This window comes from Amborella trichopoda, chromosome 1 (assembly GCF_054954075.1).
Source record: "Amborella trichopoda isolate Santa Cruz 75 chromosome 1, AtrichopodaSantaCruz75HAP2 v2.0, whole genome shotgun sequence".
In the NCBI taxonomy this organism is placed as follows: Eukaryota; Viridiplantae; Streptophyta; class Magnoliopsida; order Amborellales; family Amborellaceae; genus Amborella; species Amborella trichopoda.
In genome coordinates this window covers 37,428,908-37,450,357 of record NC_142336.1, presented here as the reverse complement: position 1 = coordinate 37,450,357, position 21,450 = coordinate 37,428,908, and the positions used below count along the sequence as shown (strand labels likewise).

Below are 21,450 nucleotides of genomic sequence, written 5' to 3'. Positions count from 1 at the left end.
TTCCAAGGTTTTTTTGGAAGCATTCGGGTATGATTGGAGCATATTTCTTAAATATGTGGGGAAGTCATAAGAAGTATTGGCTGTATTATGTTCACTTGGACTCGGGTTATATATGCGTTGTTGTAGAGGTTTTCTTTTAGGAACTATGGTTGTGGGATCCATATTAAAGATGTCCCACCATTTAACTGAGATGGTTTTGCCCAGTCGTGGAATATAGGTATGGTCGGCTGTATTATTGACAGAGATTGAGTATTCCCATTTCATAATCCATGGGAGTTGGTACAGTGCAACAAAGTATAAGTGATTGTCTGTATTATCATCACTATTATTGAATATCACGAATTGTTCCTGCACTTTTTAAAAAGCAAGAGGTAAAATTGCAGTAGTTGATCCCCAAACTAAAACGAATTTTTAAACCAGTTCGGGAATCTTTCGAAAATGGGTAAACGAAACTGAATATACCAACTATGAGTATTGTTTGGATTTTGGTATCAGAGCCAAACAGTAACAATAGTAAACGATTAAGAGTAAAAAGTTACAATATTACTGTAGAAACCTATTTAAATTTACATCCCAGAAAGTTGGTCCGAGAGTTAAGACAATAGACGAAAGGAAAAGTCTAGGCAAAGTACCCGCCAAGGCCAGGAAGAGCAGCTTAGAGGAACACGCTGGACCCTTGATGGTCCAGATTGTCATTATCCACAACCTACAGATGGCAAATTTAATTAGGAATCTTAACAGTAATACTGCAACTCAATCTCAAACCCTAAGAGTTAAAAATAAAGAGGAGATCATCATAAATGATATTGAACATCATATCCAAAATTAGAATATTCTTAAAGTACCAATAAAAGATATTTATCAGAAAGGAACATTCAAATTCAAATTAGGTTATGCTACAAAAACAGTAGAAGAAAGTCTATCAGTAACTCAACATCAAGAAGACTTTCAATTATTATCAAGAAAAATTATTGAACAACATAAAGAAAATAATTATAAATATTTGCACATTGGATTAATCCAAATAGCCATTAAACCTTTAACCCGTCTAGGGTTAAACACTTCAGTGCTTGTATGCCTAAGAGATACAAGACACAATAAGTTCTCAGATTCACTCCTAGGCATGGTGGAATCCAGCCTATGTAGTGGACCCATATATTTTAATTGCTTTCCAAATTTTTCTGTTTCTTTAACCGACCCAAATATATTAGATATATTAATTATAAATTTGAAAACTCATGGATTTAATATGATCCATGGATCTCAGAATTTAGCAATAGTATATAGAATTTATTATAAAGTAATGAATACTCTCTGTCCTAATATTATGCAAGCTGATAAAAAGGATCAAACTATATTATTTCCAACTAATATAGAAAAATCAAATACCACAAACCATTACTTGGTCCGATATTATTCTACCTCAATCATGGGCATTGTAAAATGCAAACCAGGCCAGGGAAGTACCTGTGAATAATATTCCAAACCAAATAATAGAACATCAGGATGGAAATATTGAAATCAAATTCCAACAGCCTATAGTACAAGATGATATAGATATTAATAGGAAAAGAAATAAAAAACCATTAATACCTGCTAGAAAATATTGTCATACTACTCCCGATGTTATCATACTTCCTTCTCTTTCAATACCTACAACATCTTCAGACTTCCAATTACAAGGAGTCAAAAGAACAGCTGATCATGTAGTCATTCCGACGTATACATCTGAACCTGACATAGCTGAATTTCAAATACTTACATTACAAATAGAAGATGATGTAGAAGAAGATATAAATAATAATAATGCATATGATGCATATATAGAAACATATTTAGTTGCTAAATTAGAACAACAAAAGAGAAAAATCGATATTAATTATCTCAAAAAAGATTATCTTTCCCCAGAAAATCAAGGTATTAGGGAATGGTATCTTCAAACCTTCCAACCTAGGTTAATAGAATTATTCCATCAAAAATATAATAAATTTTTTAAAAAAGAAAGAGAAACAAAAAGATTTTTTATATGGTTACAAGAAATATGTACTCAATATAAAATAAACATTCCTCCATTTAATACTCTTCAAACCATAGAAGAAAAAACATATATTAGTACGGATGGTACTACAAATGCTAATACACACCCTCTTGAAAAAAGTATAATGCTCAAAGGTGCCATAACCCCGTTAAGTAAAGGATAACCACCAAAATCTCTATATGATATTATTACAACACCATATAAAGCCCTACCAAAAGAAATAGGTAAAAAACAAGAACTAATACCTCATATAGTGGAACAACACAATTATACAAATTTATATATGCAATCTTTAGGAAAACAAGCAGAACGTATAGAACGATTAGTTACTCCTCAAACTAAGGGAATAACTCCTTCTCTTCCTAAAGCAGTTTTGTTTAAACCACCTCCAGAACTCAATAAAAATAAATTCCAAATCGACGAAATAATAAAACCTTAATGGATCAGTTAATATCCAAATTAGCCCATTTAGATATTAAAGGAATCCCTTCTCCTAAACTCAGTATTTCTATACCAATACCCAATATACCTGTTCCTTTACCAACTATCCCAGAATCTTCAGATAAGGGAAAAACAAAAATACCAGAGCATGAAACAATGATGCTCCAAGAAGAGGAACCAGTTATAGAAGATACCATACAAACCAAGAATCTGCTTTTATGGATACTTTACCCATGGATATAAATAGAATCGCCTATGGTAAAACATGAAAACCAATTACAGCTTTACCATATTATAAGAGACCTACACCTGTTGATGTACAGCTTGAAGAAGATGTCATACAACAAGCTGTTTCATATTCAAGAAGATCAATAGTTAATTAGACAATAGATGGTTTATCTGAATTAAAAATATTTGATGTCATGAGACATATGACAATGTTTGCTTCAGCAAACAAAATGACAGGCAATCCAGACCAAGAGGTTGCCAAAGCAATAGTAAATGGATTCATTGGCTTGTTAAGAGGCTGGTGGGATTTCTATGTGGATGATGAAACCAAAAATAAAATCCTTACCAATACAAGACAATGGACCGCCAAAAATGAACAAAATCAAGAAATAATTTATACTGAAAGTGATGCAGTAAATACCTTAATATATACCATTACACTACATTTTGTAGGAAGTACTGCCCTATTGGCTGCAAGATCAGAAGATCTGCTATCCAATCTTCGTTGTCCTACATTATCCCATTATAAATGGTACAAGGATGTCTTTTTCTCAAGATTACTAATACGAGAAGATTGTCAATTAGACCATTGGAAAGAAAAATTTATTGCTGGTCTACCATACTTATTTACAGAAAAAGTCAAAGAAAGACTTAGAAAGAAACATAATGGAGTTAAAGTATACTCGGCATATACACTTGGAAAGCTATCAGCAGAAATATGTGCTGAAGGATTAGCTTTATGTAGTGATCTTAAACTCAAAAGACAGTTAGATAAACAGCAAATTACCAAGCGTAAAGAACTTGGTGATTTCTGTGAACAATTTGGATACCATTTAGATAGAAAAAATAAACCTGAAAAGTTATATAAGAAAAAGAAAAAATACAAAAAAGACAAATATAAATCTAAATCCAATAAAGCACATAAACAATATAAAAAGTCCAAACAAAAATTTATAAACAAATTCTCTCTAAATACTAAAAATAAAAGGAAACTTCCAGTACGTTATAAATGTGGAAACGTTGGTCATTACAAACACCAATGCAAATTAAAAAAGAAAATAGAATCATTACACTTAGATGAATCAATCAAATCAAAATTATATAATATAATAAATTATGATTCCATATCTTCAGATTCTACTAAATCAAATATAGGACATATTCAAAATGACGACCTTTTATGGACAGAATCATCTGATTCTTCTACAGATACAGAATCATCTCATCCAATGGAAGAATCTAATTGCACTTGCCCTATACCTACACATAATCTTCATATGCTTACCCAAGAAGATAATCTGATCTTAGATCTTATTGAGAAAATTACAGATCCAGAAGAAAAAAGATCTGTAATCACCAAATTTATTACTTTAACTAAAACAAAAGACACCTCCTATTAGTAAAACACCTGATGAATACAATTTCGCCTCTATTATGAAAAAAGTGAGTGAACAACATATTACTAAACAAAAAGAACCTTCTATTTCAGAATTAAAACATGAGATTAAAGAAGTCAAAAAACAAGTTCACCAATTAAAAAATAGAATTAAAACTCTAGAATTACAAAATTTATCTCATCAAGATTCAGATACCGATGAACTCGAATTCAATCATCTTAGTACAACATATAGTCCTGATCCACCGGAAGATATACCAGAAACCTCAGAAGCTAAACCACTTCTGATAACAACTCCTTCTATAAATCTGATAGATAAAATTATGATTCAAAAATGCGTTGTTCAAGCCACTATAATAGTAGCAAAAGATTATCGCTTTCAAACATCAGCTTTAATAGACTCAGGTGCTGACCTTAATTGCATCAATGAAGGATTAGTACCGACAAAATATTTTGACAAAACAACTCAGATCCTAAATACTGCATATGGCAGTAGACTCTTTATCAATTATAAATTATCCAATGCTTCTGTTTGTAATAATCACCAATTTATCAATACACCATTTATCATGGTCAAAGGACTAAGCCAAGCGGTTATTCTTGGAGTCCCATTTCTTACAATACTATATCCCTTATCAATCGATCAAACAGGAATATCTTCGAATTATCAAAATGTACCAATACACTTTGATTTTATTCATAAACCAAAATTAAAGGAAATCAATAACGTCAAAAGTCAATTACACAATAAAGAAAAATTTCTTTGTACTTTAAAACAACAAATTAAAAATAAATATGTAGAAGAACAAATACCTACTAAAGCTAGACCAATACAAATGAATACTACTTTATTAGATATGTGTAGAAAAGAAATTACTGACCTCCAAACAAAAAAGCTAATAAGACCAAGCGCATCACCATGGAGTTGTGCAGCTTTCTATGTCAATAAAAATGCTGAAAAGGAACGAGGAGTTCCTCGATTAGTCATTAATTATAAACCCCTCAATAAAGTATTACAATGGATTAGATATCCTATTTCAAATAAAAAGGATTTATTAAATAGAGTAGCCAATGCTTGTATCTTTTTCAAATTTGACATGAAATCAGGATATTGACAAATACAAATTCAAGAACAAGATAAATATAAAACAGCATTTAATGTACCTTTTGGACAATATGAATGGAATGTAATGCCATTTGGCTTAAAAAATGCTCCATCAGAATTTCAGAAAATAATGAATGATGTCTTTAATGCTTATTATCAATTTATGATAGTTTATATCGATGATGTCTTGATCTTTTCTGAATCCATAGATGAACATATTAAACATATTGATACTTTATTCATGCAGTCCAGAATGGTGGATTAGTTGTATCGGTAAGAAAGATTACTTTATTCAAAACCAATATTAGGTTTCTAGGACACAATATTCATCATGGCACTATTATTCCTATAAATTGATCCATACAATTTGCTGATAAATTTTTTGATCAAATACTAGACAAAAAAGAACTTCAAAGGTTCTTAGGATGTTTAAATTATGTTAGTGATTTTTATCCTAATCTTGCTATAGACTCTAAGCCCTTACATAATAGATTAAAAAAGAATCCTTCACCTTGGACGGATATTCAGACTAAAGCAGTTCAATTAATCAAACAAAAAGTTAAAACGCTAGTTTGCCTTTCTCTTCCTCATCCTACTGCTTTCAAAATAGTTGAATGTGACGCATCCGAATTGGGATTGGGAGGTATTCTCAAACAACGCATCGATGGTTATGAACAACTACTCAGGTATACCTCTAAAGCTTGGAATCCAACCCAACAAAACTATTCTATGGTAAAAAAAGAATTACTTGCCATAGTCCATTGTGTTACTAAATTTCAAAGTGATATTCTCAATCAACAGTTTCGAACTGATTGCAAAGCCGCTAAAGATATTCTACAAAAAGATGTTCAAAATCTTGTTGCCAAACAAATATTTGCCCGTTGGCAGGCTATCCTGTCCGCTTTTGATTTTACTATTGAACACCTTCCCGGGTCTTCTAATTCTCTTCTTGATTTTTTCACCCGTGAATTTTTACAGGGGGGGCCACACTGACGCCAACGACGATTCACCACTATCACTTGCACTACAGCTCTTTGCAGGTAATAAAAATAATACTCTGTCAAATCCACCTATTCTCAAGGGCTCTTGTAGCAATTCTTCTCACAATGAGAAATGCTTTCTGACAATAATACCATTTGAAGGTGAGAATCCGCCTTTGGCAACCCTTTCACCTTCCATTTTTCCTATTCACCAAACACTTACCCAGAGACTAATACATCCACTCCCGCCTATACTCCAGCTCAATCAAAACCAAACCAAAGGCCTAATTTTCCTTGCTATGCATATATTGAAAGAGCATATCTTATGGATACTACCATCGATGACCACCATAAAAATATGGACCCTATTAAACTTGCTCCACTATATCTAATAAACCATTTGAATCCAACCAATGGAGTCAAAACTCGAGAATACGATGAAGCAAACCTCATGGACATAGGATCCATCTCTGTTGTCCATTATTACCAACAAAATACTAGAGTAATTGCATATTCAAAAATCCAGATCAAAAAATTGCTTTTCTATGATGAGTGGGGTTGCAATTCTGCTCAAGGCTAAAAACTACACAATCCTGATTTTTCGTACAAATACTACAAGTATGCCGAATACATAGAAGCATGGCATAAAATGTTCTATTACCAAAATCCAATATATATATATATATATATAGATGTTTGTCTAGAGTTAACTACCCCTCAAAATACAAAGGTTCAAGTTATAAGGGTTGCGACGAGTGTATTTATCAAAACAATCATTATTTTTTTATTAAAAAATATTTAAATAGGTAACTTTACCATCAAGGAAGGGCAAATTTGAAATTTTTAAAAAAGTACATTGACATTTTGGAAGTTAATGTCATGTAACTTTATTTATAAGTGCCCTTGTCCTTTAGTTAAAATTTCAACTTTACCTTTTATAGAGATGACAAAAATAACTTTTGTCTCGTAGTAATATTTACAAAATTGCCCCATAAAAGTAAATTTTTATAAAAATAAACTACAAAATTAATAAATCCACCATTCACAACTCTCTTTATCTTGAACCTTTGTAATTGGAAGGATTGCGAAGTTTAGATTATCCATATATATATATATATATATATATATATATATATATATGGGAAAAAATAGGATTAGCCCTCTAGCTCATATAAATATATGAGCCCAATAGCCTAGATTGAATCTGGACCGATCTGATGATCATGGATGTCTACTAGTGCTTGAATTTTATTTTATTTTCTACACATCTAAATTTTTTGAAATTTTATTTGTGTGTTTTTTCATCAAGGCGTACCTAATAAAAATATAAAATAAATTATTCGTGAAAACAAATTCACTAAAATACCCCTCAAAATTTTTCAGGGGTATTTTGGTCAATTTATTTCGTGTAAAATATTTTTTTGATATTTTTCAAAGATTCACCTATTTTTTATGAACACATGCTTAAAATTTCAAGTGATTTGGATTTGTAGAAAAAAAAACTAAAATTCAAACACTACCGGACATCCGTGATCGTCAAATTGGCCCAGATTCAATTTGGAACGTTGGGCTCATATGTTCATATTAGCTTGTGGGCTAATCCCATATTTTTCCACATATGTGAAAAAATGGGATTAGCCCATTAGCCTCATATATATATATATATATATATATATATATATATATATATATATGGAAAATTACAATAAACCCCCCAAAATGAGACTTTATGGACAACTTACCTCAACAAAGTTTTTTTAAGCAACTTTTACCCCAAATTGAACTTTTCTAGCAAATATTCATCAAGTAAAAAAATTATATCTTTTGATAAAAATCCCTATAGTGCTGGACCGCATACCCAAAGTGCCAGACCCTCCCTATTTCGTATCAGACCGCATGCTTTCCAGAAACCCAAAGTGCTCGACTGCCCCCATTTTGTGCCGGACCGCATGCCCAAAGTGTCGGACTGCCCCTATTTTGTGCTAAACCACATGGTTTCAAAAAATAAAGTGCAAGACCGCCCCCATTTTGTGCCATACTGTATGCCCAAAGTGCCGGACTACCGCTATTTTATGCCGGACCATAAGCTTTTCAGAAGCAAAGTGCCGAACTGCCCCCATTTTGTACTCGACCACATGCTTTTCATAGGGTATTTTGGTCTTCATACTTTCTTTTTTATGACAAGGTGTATTTGTTAGGAAAGTTAAATTTGGGGTAAAAAGTGAGAAATAAAGTTTGGTTGGGGGTAAGTGGCATAGGAAGCCTGTTCTTGGGGGTTATTTGTAATTTTCCCATATATATATATATATATGTGTGTGTGTGTGTGTGTTAGGTTTTTGAAGTGGAAGTTTTTTAAAGGGAAAAGTTTATATAGAGTAGAGGTTCTAAACAATAAAATTAGAGCCTACCTCAAAAATTTCACTAAAAGATTTTGTTTTGATGTCCAAATATTCTCAAATTGATTATCTCGACATCAAGATGCATGGACATGAGAAAAAAAATGGATTTCAAGTTTTAGAAATAGTGTATTTTGTAATATATTTTTTACCGTTAATTTTTAAAATTTTTCAAGTTTTCATAAATCTGTCAATCCACACTATTTTTACAGCTCTAAATTTTATAAATAAAAAAATATATATATTTCAATGCTATTACAAAGATTCCCAGTATTTAAACCGCATATACTATTTGAAGGTAGGCTCTAATTTGATTGTCTAGACTCTAGAGCGTAGGCTCTATACAAACTGCGCCCTTTAGTTAAGCTCCCAAAGCTAGCATTTTTAAAATAATTAGGTTTTCGAAGGTGTTACTGGGATGGGTGCCAAAGACATGTATAGTTTTGGAATAATACAATACGAATCAACCTCATGTCAAAGTCGTATGTAAGGCATCACGACGGCCAAGTACGTGCATAATAAAAAGAAAGAAAAATAATAAGAACGGAGGCGCAAGTAAAAGAGCAAGCATAAATATTTGTAGAAGAAGCGGTGTCGTCTTTCGCCCCAACACAGGCAATGCCACAAGGCTCGCGACGTTGTCGGCAGCGTCTAACCGTCCAACGTACCAGAGAGAAGAGAGAGAGAGTGCGAACCACACATTAAAGGAGAGAGAGAGTTTCGTGAAATGCTCGCGTTGTCTGCTTGTTTTGACAACGTGAGCGCTGACGAAATGAGAGGGGGGGAGCACATCAATCCCTTTCCTCTCTCGCCTTTTGTACCTCGTCTTCTTTGGCCCACCTCCGTTCTTTTTCACTTTTCAGTACCACTTCCAATCTATAAATGGGATGCATTTCTTTGATTTTGTGGAAAACTGAAGATGCGGCAATTATTATTGCTGTGTCAAAATCGGATTTTCCTTTGTGAGCTTGTCTTATTCGGTTGTTTCTTCTGTTACGTCTCTCTTTCTTTCTTTCCTCTTTTTTATTTTAATGGAATCACGTCTCTGGAATCACCGGTTGGTCTGATGACCCCTAAAATGTGACCGAGTTTTCCTCCAAATTTCCTGCGGATAAAGTGATTCAATGAACTAACAGGAATCTTGCACGAAGTAAGGGGAAATTGAGATGAAATTTGATATTTCTTGTCTTGTATAATTGCAACCATGACTCAGTGAACATTTCCAAATGAAAGTGGCAATTGAATTCTGGCTCGGTTGATTACACAAGTTTGAGCATGAGTTATATATCTTCGATTTGTTACAGAAACGAGAACTGATTCTCACTACTGTAATGACATAAATTATGTTATGTTTTGAGATGTTACACAGAGATTTCATTGACCCTCCACAGAAATTGGACCAGACATTTTGAATTCAAAGGCAAAGGTGAAAGACTCTGAACTGCTGGACATTTTTTTGATACACTGTCAAGACAAGATTGCGAGTTTTCATGGACTATTGCTTCCTTATTCTGCTCTGAGAGCTAAGAGCATAGTAGTATAGTCCTCTATACTTATCTGGATCGTGTTGTCCTTACATGTATCCATTCTCGATTTGTGATACAGTCTGCTGCAAAATTGAAAACCAAAAGTGCTTCATGTCCTGCGCTGGTTCAGGTAAGGCTTCTGTTAATGTAAATTTTGATGAAATGCTGCTTCTGCAAATATGTTTTAAGCATATCTAAATTCTGAGATACATTGCATGGAACCTGGAGCAGATTAAAATTCGTATTCCTTATTTGAAAGGAAAGCAGCTTCAAGCTCTGGAGTTTTAAGCTTGTGTCTGGTAAGTGAAATTTGTTAAGATCATAAGATATCATGTTTCCTGAATTGCCTTAATGTTATGTAAACATCATACTTCTAATCTTCTGAATTTAATTCAGCCTTTTCTTCTTTATATAAATCGACTTCTTTACTCTAACTTCTTTACTCTTCAGATGAGTTTGAAGCACTCATAAATTTAAAATGGTTGAGTTTGGATCATTTATGTCCTATTTTTTATAGCTTTGCATAAATTGTTCTGTATGTTTGAAAAGCAGTGATGTACCTCTGGCCAACACGTCCAGCAAAAACCTTATGGGTGCAACACCATTTCCAGTGCTAATAAAATTGGTGGTTGGTGATTTACTTAACAGGTCATAATCACTTGACGATTTGCATCCTTATCGCTTCTGGTTCTAGGGTACTTCCTTTCCAGCTCCTAGACCTTAAACAGAATTATGAGTATTTTAACCTCTTTTCCCAATGTATACCATCTAGCCCATGCCATAATTTGAAACTCTAAAAAAGTCTGTTGAATTAAAATGACTTGGAGGCTTAAGTATGAGGTTATACAAAGAAAACCACCTTTCAACAAGACCTCATTTATTCCCTTTTCAAACAGTCATTAATCAGTGATCACTATGGAGATCAGGGATGATTAGAGGAATATTGCTTAGGAGCATGGCAATCAAAAGCATAAACTGGCTTCTGGTCGTGGTTCAATTTGGGAGGTATGATGCTTCTAATGTTGTTTGTGGTTTTAAGCCTCTCAGCCCTTAAGAGTGATGTGTCAGCGGGTATTAGACTTGCATCTATTTTGGGGAGGAGGTTTGGATGGCATGTAGCTTCTTGGGGGGGTGACAGGAGTAGTGCGAGAGGTACTAACCATGAGGAGGGATGCTGATTTGAAGTCAATATTGGAGTGGAGTAGAAAGGTGACTTCAAAAAGTTTCGAGGCCTATGTTGTTAGAGACTGCACAACAATCGTAAACTCTTTGTTATTGGAGCTCAAATTCCTGATATAAAGGAGGGTCTTGTTGTGGAGGAATTGGCACTTCGCTGGTGCTTGAGGTAGAGTTATGGAGCATACAGCATTACAAGATGTCTGGAGGGTGGGATAACGCACATAGAACTGATTGATATGATGAGAAGTTGGAGGTTTAGCCCAGAGAGATGAAGTTTCGCATCTCTGCATGGGGGTGAGACGTTTTTGGGGGTTTGTTATCCCGAAGGATTTTATGAATTGCTCTCAAGGGGAAAAGGGAGTTTCATAATAGAGGGAGACAGGCAAGTTCGGTTAGGCTGATTGCTTTTGGTTAGAAGCAGATCGATGGAATGCACGAGAATCAGTTCTTCCTCTACTGTAACTGTCTTTTATTAAGTTCGTGCACTACATTTATTATGTGTTCATGAGTTTAGCATGCATGTACATTTCTTATGCATATCACAAATTTATTTGCATGTTATTATTGTATTCCTGTCTCTTGTGACATCCAAAGAGGCCTTGTTCTTTGTCCAAGGAGTTCTCTTGTCAATAAAGGGTACAAGCACATGGTACTGAATCATGTTCCAGCAAGATTTATCTATAAAACACTCTATAATATGGTACTTGCGGTTTTCTTTTCTAGGGATCTATTGTTAGTTTCCATGTTATTCTGTTCTATTCATTTCCACATCTGTGCTTCACCGGATCTTGAACAGTCTGAACCCTGTCAGGTGCTATGTTTTGGGTACAATTCCATGGAGGACTCCCATGAAGAAAGATAATATGATGGTTTTATTTTGAGTCCCCGAAAGTAGCACTCGAGTTGGAAAGCTTTAAACTGCTAGGCTAGCAGGTTCCTCTCAAGAATCAGAGATTTGTATATTTATATTCTGAAGTATGGAGATGTGTTTGTTAATTGTTACTGGAATCAGGAGGCCATGATCATTGGAATCAGGTCTTGGTCACTATTTTTAGTAATGTAAGTTGAGTTGTTCCATGAATTCAGGCAATTTAATAGAAATTGGAGCATATGATACCCATCTTTAGTGATTTGAAGAAGATACCTCATGTGGTCTGGTTTAAAGTGATAAGTTGAATTTCTTCCTTCTCAGACTTTAAGCTTTATTTCAAATTTTTGTATCTCTGTATGAACCTTTTGCTGATGTCTTTTCTGTTGAACAAGGAAATGCCTACTTACACCTATGGCATGATTTCCTTTTTCACCTTTGAAATTAGTTGAATACCATTTGCAAATGTAAAATTTGTAATTCTGGGGACATATTTTTTATTGCTCTGGCAATATATTTCCTTTACAGAAATGATTGCTCAATAGAGAGAAGGAACAGAGGACAAGCGATGGACATTCTCACAGGTTAGATAGAAACTCTTATTTTCCTTTTTGTTGTAAGTAATTCACAAAAGGATCCTTCTTGGATGAAAATTTTAACTTTGATAACAATATTTTCTTGGAACATAATCAGGTATCTGGGTTGCCTTCTGTGGGGAACTAAATCCTTTAAGCACTGAAAAGAAATATGGGCAGTCATGCAATTTGGGGTTTTCTGGCTGTGCAATTGCAACCAATTCTGGTTCTTCATTATGCATCAAGCATGGTTTGATCCTCTTTGTGGATGCAGTGCTGTTGCTCATGTACGTGTTCCATTTTGTTCATAAGAAACCAATACCACTAGGAGCACTCTCTGGCTTTCGGAGCTTCTCTCCCTCGCAAAAATTTACTGCCACATTTATTGCTATATTGGGTTTTTCTTACATGGCTTTAGGAGGATGGAGCCTTACAGAAAATATGAGAAAGGGGAAGATTTTACCGTTCCACCAGTGGCTGGTTCTGTTAGTTCAAGGCTTCACATTGACATTAGTTGGACTGACAGCGAGTCTAAAGGCTAAAAGGCTTGCAAAAACCTTCTTAAGAATTTGGTCCATCGTTGTGTTATTATTTGCAGGATTTCTTTGCATCTCAGCTATTGTGAACCACATGATTTCTGGAGAATTTTCACCAAGTAATGTTTTGGACGTAATTTCTTTACCAGGAGGCTTGTTATTGTTTATTTGTGCTATTAAGGGATCTGGAGAATCTGGCCAAGACACTGCTTCTTACATGCCCTTAAACAATGGTCCTATTGGAAAGGTTGAATCTCACTTGGAAGAGTCTGTAACCTCTATTGCCAGAGCTGGGCTTCTTAGTCGGATGACATTCTGGTGGCTGAATCCATTGATGAAGAAAGGGCGGCAAAAGTCTCTAGAAGAGAAGGACATGCCTGAATTGAGCCTTGAAGATCAGGCAGGGAGCTGTTATGATGTCTTTACAGAGGAACTGAACCAAAGAAAACATATGAAACTATCTGGTTCGCCATCTATATTTTGGGTACTTGTGTTCTGCAACCGTAAAGAGATGTTAGTGTCTGGGTTGTTTGCTTTGCTCAAGATACTTACGCTCTCATCAGGTCCACTTCTTCTTAATGCTTTCATCAAGGTTGCTGAAGGAGGTGAGATTTTTAGATATGAGGGTTTTATATTGGCTTTCTCTCTCTTCTTTGCTAAGGTCTTGGAGTCCATATCGCAGAGGCAATGGTATTTTCGTACCAGAAGGATTGGTCTCAAACTCAGATCCGTGCTTTCAGCAGCTGTTTATCAAAAGCAATTGAGGCTCTCAAATGAGGGAAAACTTATGCATTCAGCAGGCGAAATAATGAACTATGTAACTGTGGATGCATATAGGATTGGGGAATTTCCATATTGGTTTCATCAGACATGGACCACAAGCCTCCAAATTTGCATCGCATTAGCAATTCTCTTGAATTCAGTAGGACCCGCAACAATTTCTGCTTTGGTTGTGATAGTACTCACCGTGCTTTGTAACTCTCCTCTGGCAAAACTTCAGCATAAGTTTCAGACCAAGCTTATGATGGCACAAGATGAGAGGCTGAAAGCCATGACTGAGGCTTTTTTTAACATGAAGGTGCTCAAGCTTTATGCATGGGAGACCCATTTCAGATTGGTCATTGAAGCCTTGCGGAAAGTTGAATACAAGTGGTTATCGGCATATCAGATGAGGAGAGCTTACAATAGTTTCCTCTTTTGGGCTTCTCCTGTTTTGGTTTCTGCGGCTACCTTTGGCACATGCTATCTGCTTCGAGTTCCTCTCTACCCTAGTAATGTTTTTACTTTTGTTGCAACTCTTCGCCTTGTTCAGGACCCTATACGAATGATTCCTGATGTTATTGGCACTGTTATCCAAGCCAGGGTTGCATTAACACGAATTATAAACTTTCTGGAGGCTCCTGAGCTGCAAAATGGATTTATCAAGAGGAAGTTTGAGGATACATCTGAGCATGCGATTGTCATTGACTCTCCTGCTCTTTCGTGGAAGAGGGATTTGTCAAAGCCTACACTTCGGAATATAAACCTATGTATTCATTTTGGTCAAAAAGTTGCAATTTGTGGAGAAGTTGGTTCTGGGAAGTCGACTCTTTTAGCAGCAATTCTTGGAGAGGTCCCCAACATTGAGGGCAGAGTATGCACTATCATTTCTCTTGAAAGTTCTATATGAATATCAATTTTTTTCTTATGCTTTAACTGATTCTGACAGCTTGAAAGTTTGTAAACTAGTGATTGCTTTTTATTATTTGTCTTTTGATATTATATTTCGAGTGTTGGAAATACTTAATGATTGATGGGCTTGAAAATCTGTAAGGAACAATGAATCTGATTCCGATTTTTGCATTGTCGACAATTATTTGCATTCTTATCCATGAAGTTTGCCTAACCATTTGTGCAGATGGAAGTTGGTGGAACAGTAGCATATGTTTCTCAAACAGCATGGATACAAAGTGGCACCATACAGGAGAATATTCTATTTGGATCTCCAATGTGTAAGGAAAAATACCAAGTCGTTATTGAGAAGTGTTCATTGCTGAAGGATCTCGAGATGCTTCCGTTTGGTGATCTCACAGAGATTGGAGAAAGAGGTGTCAACCTTAGTGGAGGTCAGAAGCAGCGGATCCAACTTGCTCGTGCCGTGTATCAGGATGCAGATATCTACCTTTTAGATGACCCATTCAGTGCTGTTGATGCTCATACAGCTACGGGCCTATTTAATGTGAGCATGCTATGTTTCACCAACTTTCATCTTTCTGCATTAGATGTTGTTTTAATGATGGATGTAGCAAAAATCTTTTGAAGACACTTCAGAGCATACTAAAGAGCAGGTTTAGGGGCAAGCCAATTGTTATAAAGTTCCAGGGCCATTTTTCAAGTTTATTTAATTGGATTGTGTACAGGAATGTGTCATGGGAGTTCTATCAATGAAGACTATCCTTCTCGTCACTCACCAGGTTGATTTGCTGCCTTCCTTTGATACCATACTGGTTAGTATTGATCTCCTAAATTTTAACCTTTTCAACTCTTGTCATTCGCCTCCTGTTTTTATTCTTTATATTCTCTTCTTAAACAATTAAATGTGTTTCCTGGCTTTTCTCTTTGAGAACCATTCATGGTGCTTCAGAAACTTGTTTATTTTTATATAAGCCACTGAGGTACTTCTATTCTGCTTTCAGTTAATGTCAGATGGTGAAATTCTCCGGGCTGCTCCTTACCAAGAATTATTATCCAACAGTAGAGAATTTCAAGACCTTGTTAATGCACACAAGGACACATTGGATTCTCAAAAAATCCATGCAGGTTCTTCTCCCCGGAAATTTGATTCTATCACCTCAGGAAAAGAAACGAAGAAGGAATACATGAATAATCAACCATTGGGTAAGGCCTCAGAAAGTAATCAATTGATCAAAGAGGAGGAGAAGGAGACGGGAGACACAGGCCTGAAGCCTTACATGCAATATCTGAATCAGAACAAGGGCTTTTTGTTCTTTTCTTTGGCTGCCCTCTCTCATATCGCATTTGCTATTACCCAGGTCTTGCAAAATACATGGATGGCTGCTAATGTTCAGAATTCCCTAGTGAGCACTTTGAGGCTCATTTGTGTATACTCTGCAATTGGAGTCACTGGTGCTGTATTTTTGTTGCTTAGATCAATTTTTGTGGTTACTCTGGGTCTGCAATCATCAAAGTCTTTGTTTACTCAGTTTCTGATCTCTGTCTTCCGTGCACCAATGTCATTCTTTGATTCCACACCTCTGGGAAGGATATTGAGTCGAGTAAGATCTTACAAGAACAAACATTATAAACATATGCAATATTTATTTTCGTGTTTATTTGCTCATAGGAGTGTTGCTTGTTTGATATATTGTAGAACTTTAATTTGGGACCCTTGTGCAGATCTCCTCAGATTTGAGTATCGTCGACCTTGATGTACCCTTTAGTTTAACCTTCTCTGTCTCAGCTACTACAAATATGTATTTTAATCTTGGAGTATTAGCTTCTGTTACCTGGCAAGTATTGTTTGTTTCTATACCTATGGTGTACTTGACCATTTGTTTGCAGGTAACTAATTCTTCTCTTCGTTCTGTAAAATTAAGAAGTGGTTTGGGGTTCTACTTTGTTTTCCCATGTCTTCACCTATTATAAGTTTCGTTAAGCTGTAATAAGTAATGATACGGTATTTTGGACCCACAGAGGTACTACTTTGCTTCAGCTAAAGATCTAATGAGGATGAATGGAACAACAAAGTCTCAGATAGCAAATCATCTCTCTGAATCTATATCAGGAGCAATTATAGTAAGAGCCTTCGGGGAGGAAGATCGATTCTCTAAAAAGAATTTGTATCATATAGACAAGAATGCAAGTCCATTTTTTCACAACTTTGCGGCGAGCGAATGGTTAATTTTTCGTTTGGAGTTGCTGAGTGCCAGTGTTCTTTCAGCCTCTGCCCTTGCCATGGTGTTGCTGCCTTCAGGAACTTTCAGCTCGGGTCAGTTAATAATTATTTCCACATAGCATGCTTGGATTAAGAGGAATGCTGTACATCTCATGAATTAGAAATTTCTATTGAATGGTAAAAGACACAAAAAGATCTAGAAGAAACTAATTGATATATAAGTAGTTAATCATAATGCCAAGATTTGTCATTTCAATTTTTATAACCATGATTCTTTCTTCGCCTAAAGTGTTATCCTCTCCATGTTGCCTTAAGCCTCCCCAGAAACTTCTGCAAAGATGATCAATTGAGCTTCTAACTTAATAAAAAATGCAAAAATGAATGTAAACCTCTCCACCTCCTTTCCAATTACTGTCGGTATCCTTGACCTGATCCTCTACCACCACATCTTTTAAGATCCAGTTATTGATCTCCATAATTAATCTGTCATCCACACTCTGGAGGTAATTTTTCCTTGTCCATCCCATCATTGGAAACAAACCATGATCTTATATATATTTAGAACATTTAACTAGCCATGAGTTTGTAACACTGTAACATGCATGCACTCATGTGATCTCTACAAATTACAATCACATTTATAGTAATTGTAGTAGCTACAGTAGTTTCATTTATATAATCAACTAATTAAATGCTATGCTCTAATTCAGGCTTTATTGGGATGGCTTTGTCTTATGGCCTCTCCTTGAATATGTCCCTTGTTGGCTCTATTCAAAATCAGTGCATTCTGGCGAATCACATTATTTCTGTTGAAAGAATCAACCAGTACATGCACATCCCCAGTGAAGCCCCGGAAGTAATAGAAGGAATCCGGCCATCTCCTGGGTGGCCCAATCTTGGCAAGGTGGAAATCCAAGACCTAAAGGTGAATCTAAAATCTCAATCATTTCTTTCTTTTTAATAGTATTCAATGGAAAAATAACTCGTGTCAAATAAAAGTTCAACGCTAAGTGGAATTGATAGATGCTAGCATGGAAACTATGTTATACTTTGGTTTATCTTTATAGATCAGGTACAGACCCGACACACCTCTTGTTCTTCGGGGAATTACCTGTACATTTGAAGGAGGACATAAGATAGGGATAGTTGGTCGAACTGGCAGTGGAAAGACAACCCTCATCAGTGCCCTGTTTCGGTTGATTGAACCAGTAGGGGGTAGGATACTTGTAGATGGCCTCGACATCTCCAAAATTGGTCTTCACGATTTAAGGTCACATTTTGGAATCATTCCTCAAGAGCCAACTCTTTTTCATGGCACTGTGCGCTACAATTTGGATCCATTATCAGAACACTCTGATCAGGAAATTTGGGAGGTAAACTTACTAGAAAACCTATGTTGGTTCTCCTGTTTTCTACTCCACGCCTTGCTATTTTGAAGCTGAATCATATTTTCTTGTTCTGATTTCGGCAAGGTCTTGGGCAAGTGCCAACTTCGTGAAACTGTTCGAGACAAAGAAGATGGCTTGGATGTGCTAGGTAGGTTTGAGACTCTGCTCTTGAATATCCATTCTACACTCTTCCCTAAGAAAGTACTTGGATTCTAGTTTCCTTTCTTACGTTTTCGAAATTTTATGAACGACTTTAGTTTTTTAATTAATTAAGGAAGATATGTTTGTTTTACTTAAGGTGATCTGAGTGACATGATGTGTTAAGAAAATTCTCTTGTTTATGTTGCAATAAGTTTGGATTATCAGTTCAAGAAAAGAAGGGAAATGTAAGGAGTCATGAAAGTTACAGATCGGATACGGAGATAAATATGGCAGTACTTTGCATAGTTTATTGTCTAAGATAACTGAATGTAGATAAAGATGCTGGAATATGATCCTGCAAATCCCCAAATCCCACTCTCTCTCTCTCTCCCCCCACCTCCGGCATCTCACACATCATTGTCATCACATTCACTGCAGTTTTGGAGGATGGCTCCAACTGGAGCATGGGTCAACGACAATTGTTTTGCTTGGGGCGTGCATTGCTAAAGAGAAGCAAGATATTGGTTCTAGATGAAGCTACTGCATCAATTGACAATGCAACAGACTCGATCCTCCAAAGGACAATACGTGAGGAATTTGCTGACTGCACCGTCATCACTGTTGCTCACAGAATCCCGACTGTTATGGACTGCACAATGGTTCTTGCCATCAGTGATGGTTGGTGGTCCTATCTTTCCTTCTAATACAAGTGCCATATAATTTTCAGCAAAGAATGATTTCCATTTGTTCCTTTTATCTTAAATCTTTTGGATGATGATAAATGTAATGAATTTTATGGTACTATGAAGTGACTAAGTTTTTCAAGGACAATGCAAAAATCCTATCATTTTCAGTGTCTTGAGAAATCTCAGCAGCTGCAGAAGACATTTAAAATTATTTGGAATTGGAGTTTTGACTAGGGATGGTATTGATGCCATTATCAGAATGGCATAACCTCCTCTTTTTCTACAATATAGCATTTTATGTCTTGCTGAATGCTGATATTCTATAAATAAAAGGGAAGAGAAACAGAATAATTTGTGAAAACCCTTTTCAGCATTTGATGACTATGTGGTAACTTTTCAGGAATTCTTGTGGAATATGAGGAGCCATCAAAGCTGATGCAACAAGAAGGCTCACTTTTCAGAGAGCTTGTCAAGGAGTACTGGTCTCACATGGGAACTTCTAACTCACTGTAGAATATATTTAGCCACATCCACTTCAAGAATGAGGGAGACAGAAGCATCTGTAATCATAAACAGAGTTGTAAATATATTAACTCCGTTTTTTGGAGTATCTCTTCCCCCATACGTATGCAAATACATTAACTCTTTCTCTACGTCAACTCCCCAACTCTCTCTCTCTATTTTTTCATCTCTCAATCCCTCCCATATTTCTCTATACTCTCTCCCCCATGTTGCTCCACACACACATTCTCTCTCTCCTCTTTTTAATATATATACTTTATAAGTATATTTATACCTATTTTTCGTTATAAATTACACATTTTGCATTTTAAATTATATGTATTTTGCATTACACGCATTTTGCATTATAATTGTAATTTAGAAATATCAAAATAATCCAAAATAGATATAAAAATTGTACCTATTTTGAATTATAATTATAAGTTATAATTGTCAATTTAAACACATTCATATTTATTAATAAATTTTTAAATTTTGACTTTTCAAAAGTATACTCGTAGAACAAAATTATTCTAAATATAGTTTATATTTGAAGAGAAATTTTACCTTTTATATAGAGTTGTTGCTTTTTAAACAAATATTAGGAAATACTACAAATGTAAAACTTATTAATTTTGATGTGATTTTCCATTCTATAATACAAATTTTTTTTTATTAGATACTCCTTTGAAGTAGTGATTCATTTTATTAAAGGTTGCAACCTTAGGCAATCAAAGTTAGTTGCAACTCCAAACTTTTTCATGAGATACAATTTTGGTGTAAAAAATACTTCGAATAGTGCAAGTATCTATTTTTATCTCTAATTATAAAATTTTAAGCTCCAATAAAAGTTTAAATCAAGCAAATACAAAAATGCATGAATAGCTTGAAAATGGATGGTGCAAATAATGAGTTGTAAGATTTACTATTTTTAGGATTAGAAATCTCTATTTTTCTCCATATTTATACATCTTGATGTTGAGATAATCTAAAGATGTTTTTGCAACATCAAAACACCATTTTTTGAAGGATTTTTAGAGGTGCACCTTAATTCTACATTTATAAGAGTCAACTTTATATAAACATTTTCTTTTATTAAATAAGTAAAGGACTCAATTGTCATTTTTTCTAAAAAATGTCACTTAGTAAAAATTCTGAAGTGATTATTGTTACCTTGCCATGGTCTCCAAAATTTGTAAAACATAGAGCATTCTCCAATGTTTAGATATTGCCTGTCTTGAAACATTTTCGTTTTCTTCTTCCTCTTCTTAGAGATTGCCGATTTTCTATTCTTTTATTTTTCTCGGTAGTTCAGTATGGTTTGTACCAGAGGATCGAACCCGGGACCTCTCTTTTTGCAAACTAGCTCTCTCAATGATGGAAAATTCAACTAGATTTTCACCCAGGCTTGGAGGAAAATGCAGAACTGCAAATTACATCGTTTTTCTCTTTCTTGATTGCATGAATGCAATGTGAAATGAACTTTACACACATTTCCCGAATCAGATTGAAACAAGAAAGAAAATATGAGGGATTTTCTCTATCAAGAGTGTCGTGTCAAAAGGGGCGAA

General features: G+C 35.1%; 1 protein-coding gene across 6 annotated transcripts; it reads left to right on the top strand.

Annotated features, from left to right (window-relative positions):
- Positions 1–9,129: 9,129 nt before the first annotated feature.
- Positions 9,130–20,031, top strand: ABCC10 (multidrug resistance-associated protein 14). 6 transcript variants are annotated; one of them, XM_088864001.1, is made up of 16 exons: positions 9,130–10,240; positions 10,342–10,409; positions 12,101–12,348; positions 12,686–12,741; positions 12,851–13,019; positions 13,151–14,901; positions 15,166–15,486; positions 15,668–15,754; positions 15,944–16,543; positions 16,665–16,829; positions 16,962–17,256; positions 17,874–18,088; positions 18,231–18,536; positions 18,636–18,699; positions 19,131–19,370; positions 19,779–20,031. In XM_088864001.1, the coding sequence occupies exons 6-16, from the start codon at positions 13,174–13,176 to the stop codon at positions 19,889–19,891; spliced, it is 4,134 nt and encodes a 1,377-aa protein (XP_088720127.1). In that variant the 5' UTR covers positions 9,130–10,240; positions 10,342–10,409; positions 12,101–12,348; positions 12,686–12,741; positions 12,851–13,019; positions 13,151–13,173; the 3' UTR covers positions 19,892–20,031. The 6 variants fall into 6 exon arrangements, with proteins under 6 accessions (XP_088720127.1, XP_088720124.1, XP_088720125.1 ...); XM_088864005.1 differs by lacking the exon at positions 12,101–12,348 and having other exon boundaries at positions 9,641–10,010; positions 10,190–10,240; XM_020666540.2 differs by having other exon boundaries at positions 9,641–10,010; positions 10,190–10,240; positions 12,851–14,901.
- Positions 20,032–21,450: the final 1,419 nt, after the last annotated feature.

Bases quoted from the DNA above. Each gene is read 5' to 3' on its own strand.
- ABCC10 (XM_020666540.2), top strand. From the start codon at position 12,308: ATGATCATTGGAATCAGGTCTTGGTCACTATTTTTAGTAAT. The intron at 12,742-12,850 runs GTTAGATAGAAA...GAACATAATCAG, and splicing joins AGCGATGGACATTCTCACAG to GTATCTGGGTTGCCTTCTGT. The intron at 18,537-18,635 runs GTAAACTTACTA...GATTTCGGCAAG, and splicing joins CTGATCAGGAAATTTGGGAG to GTCTTGGGCAAGTGCCAACT.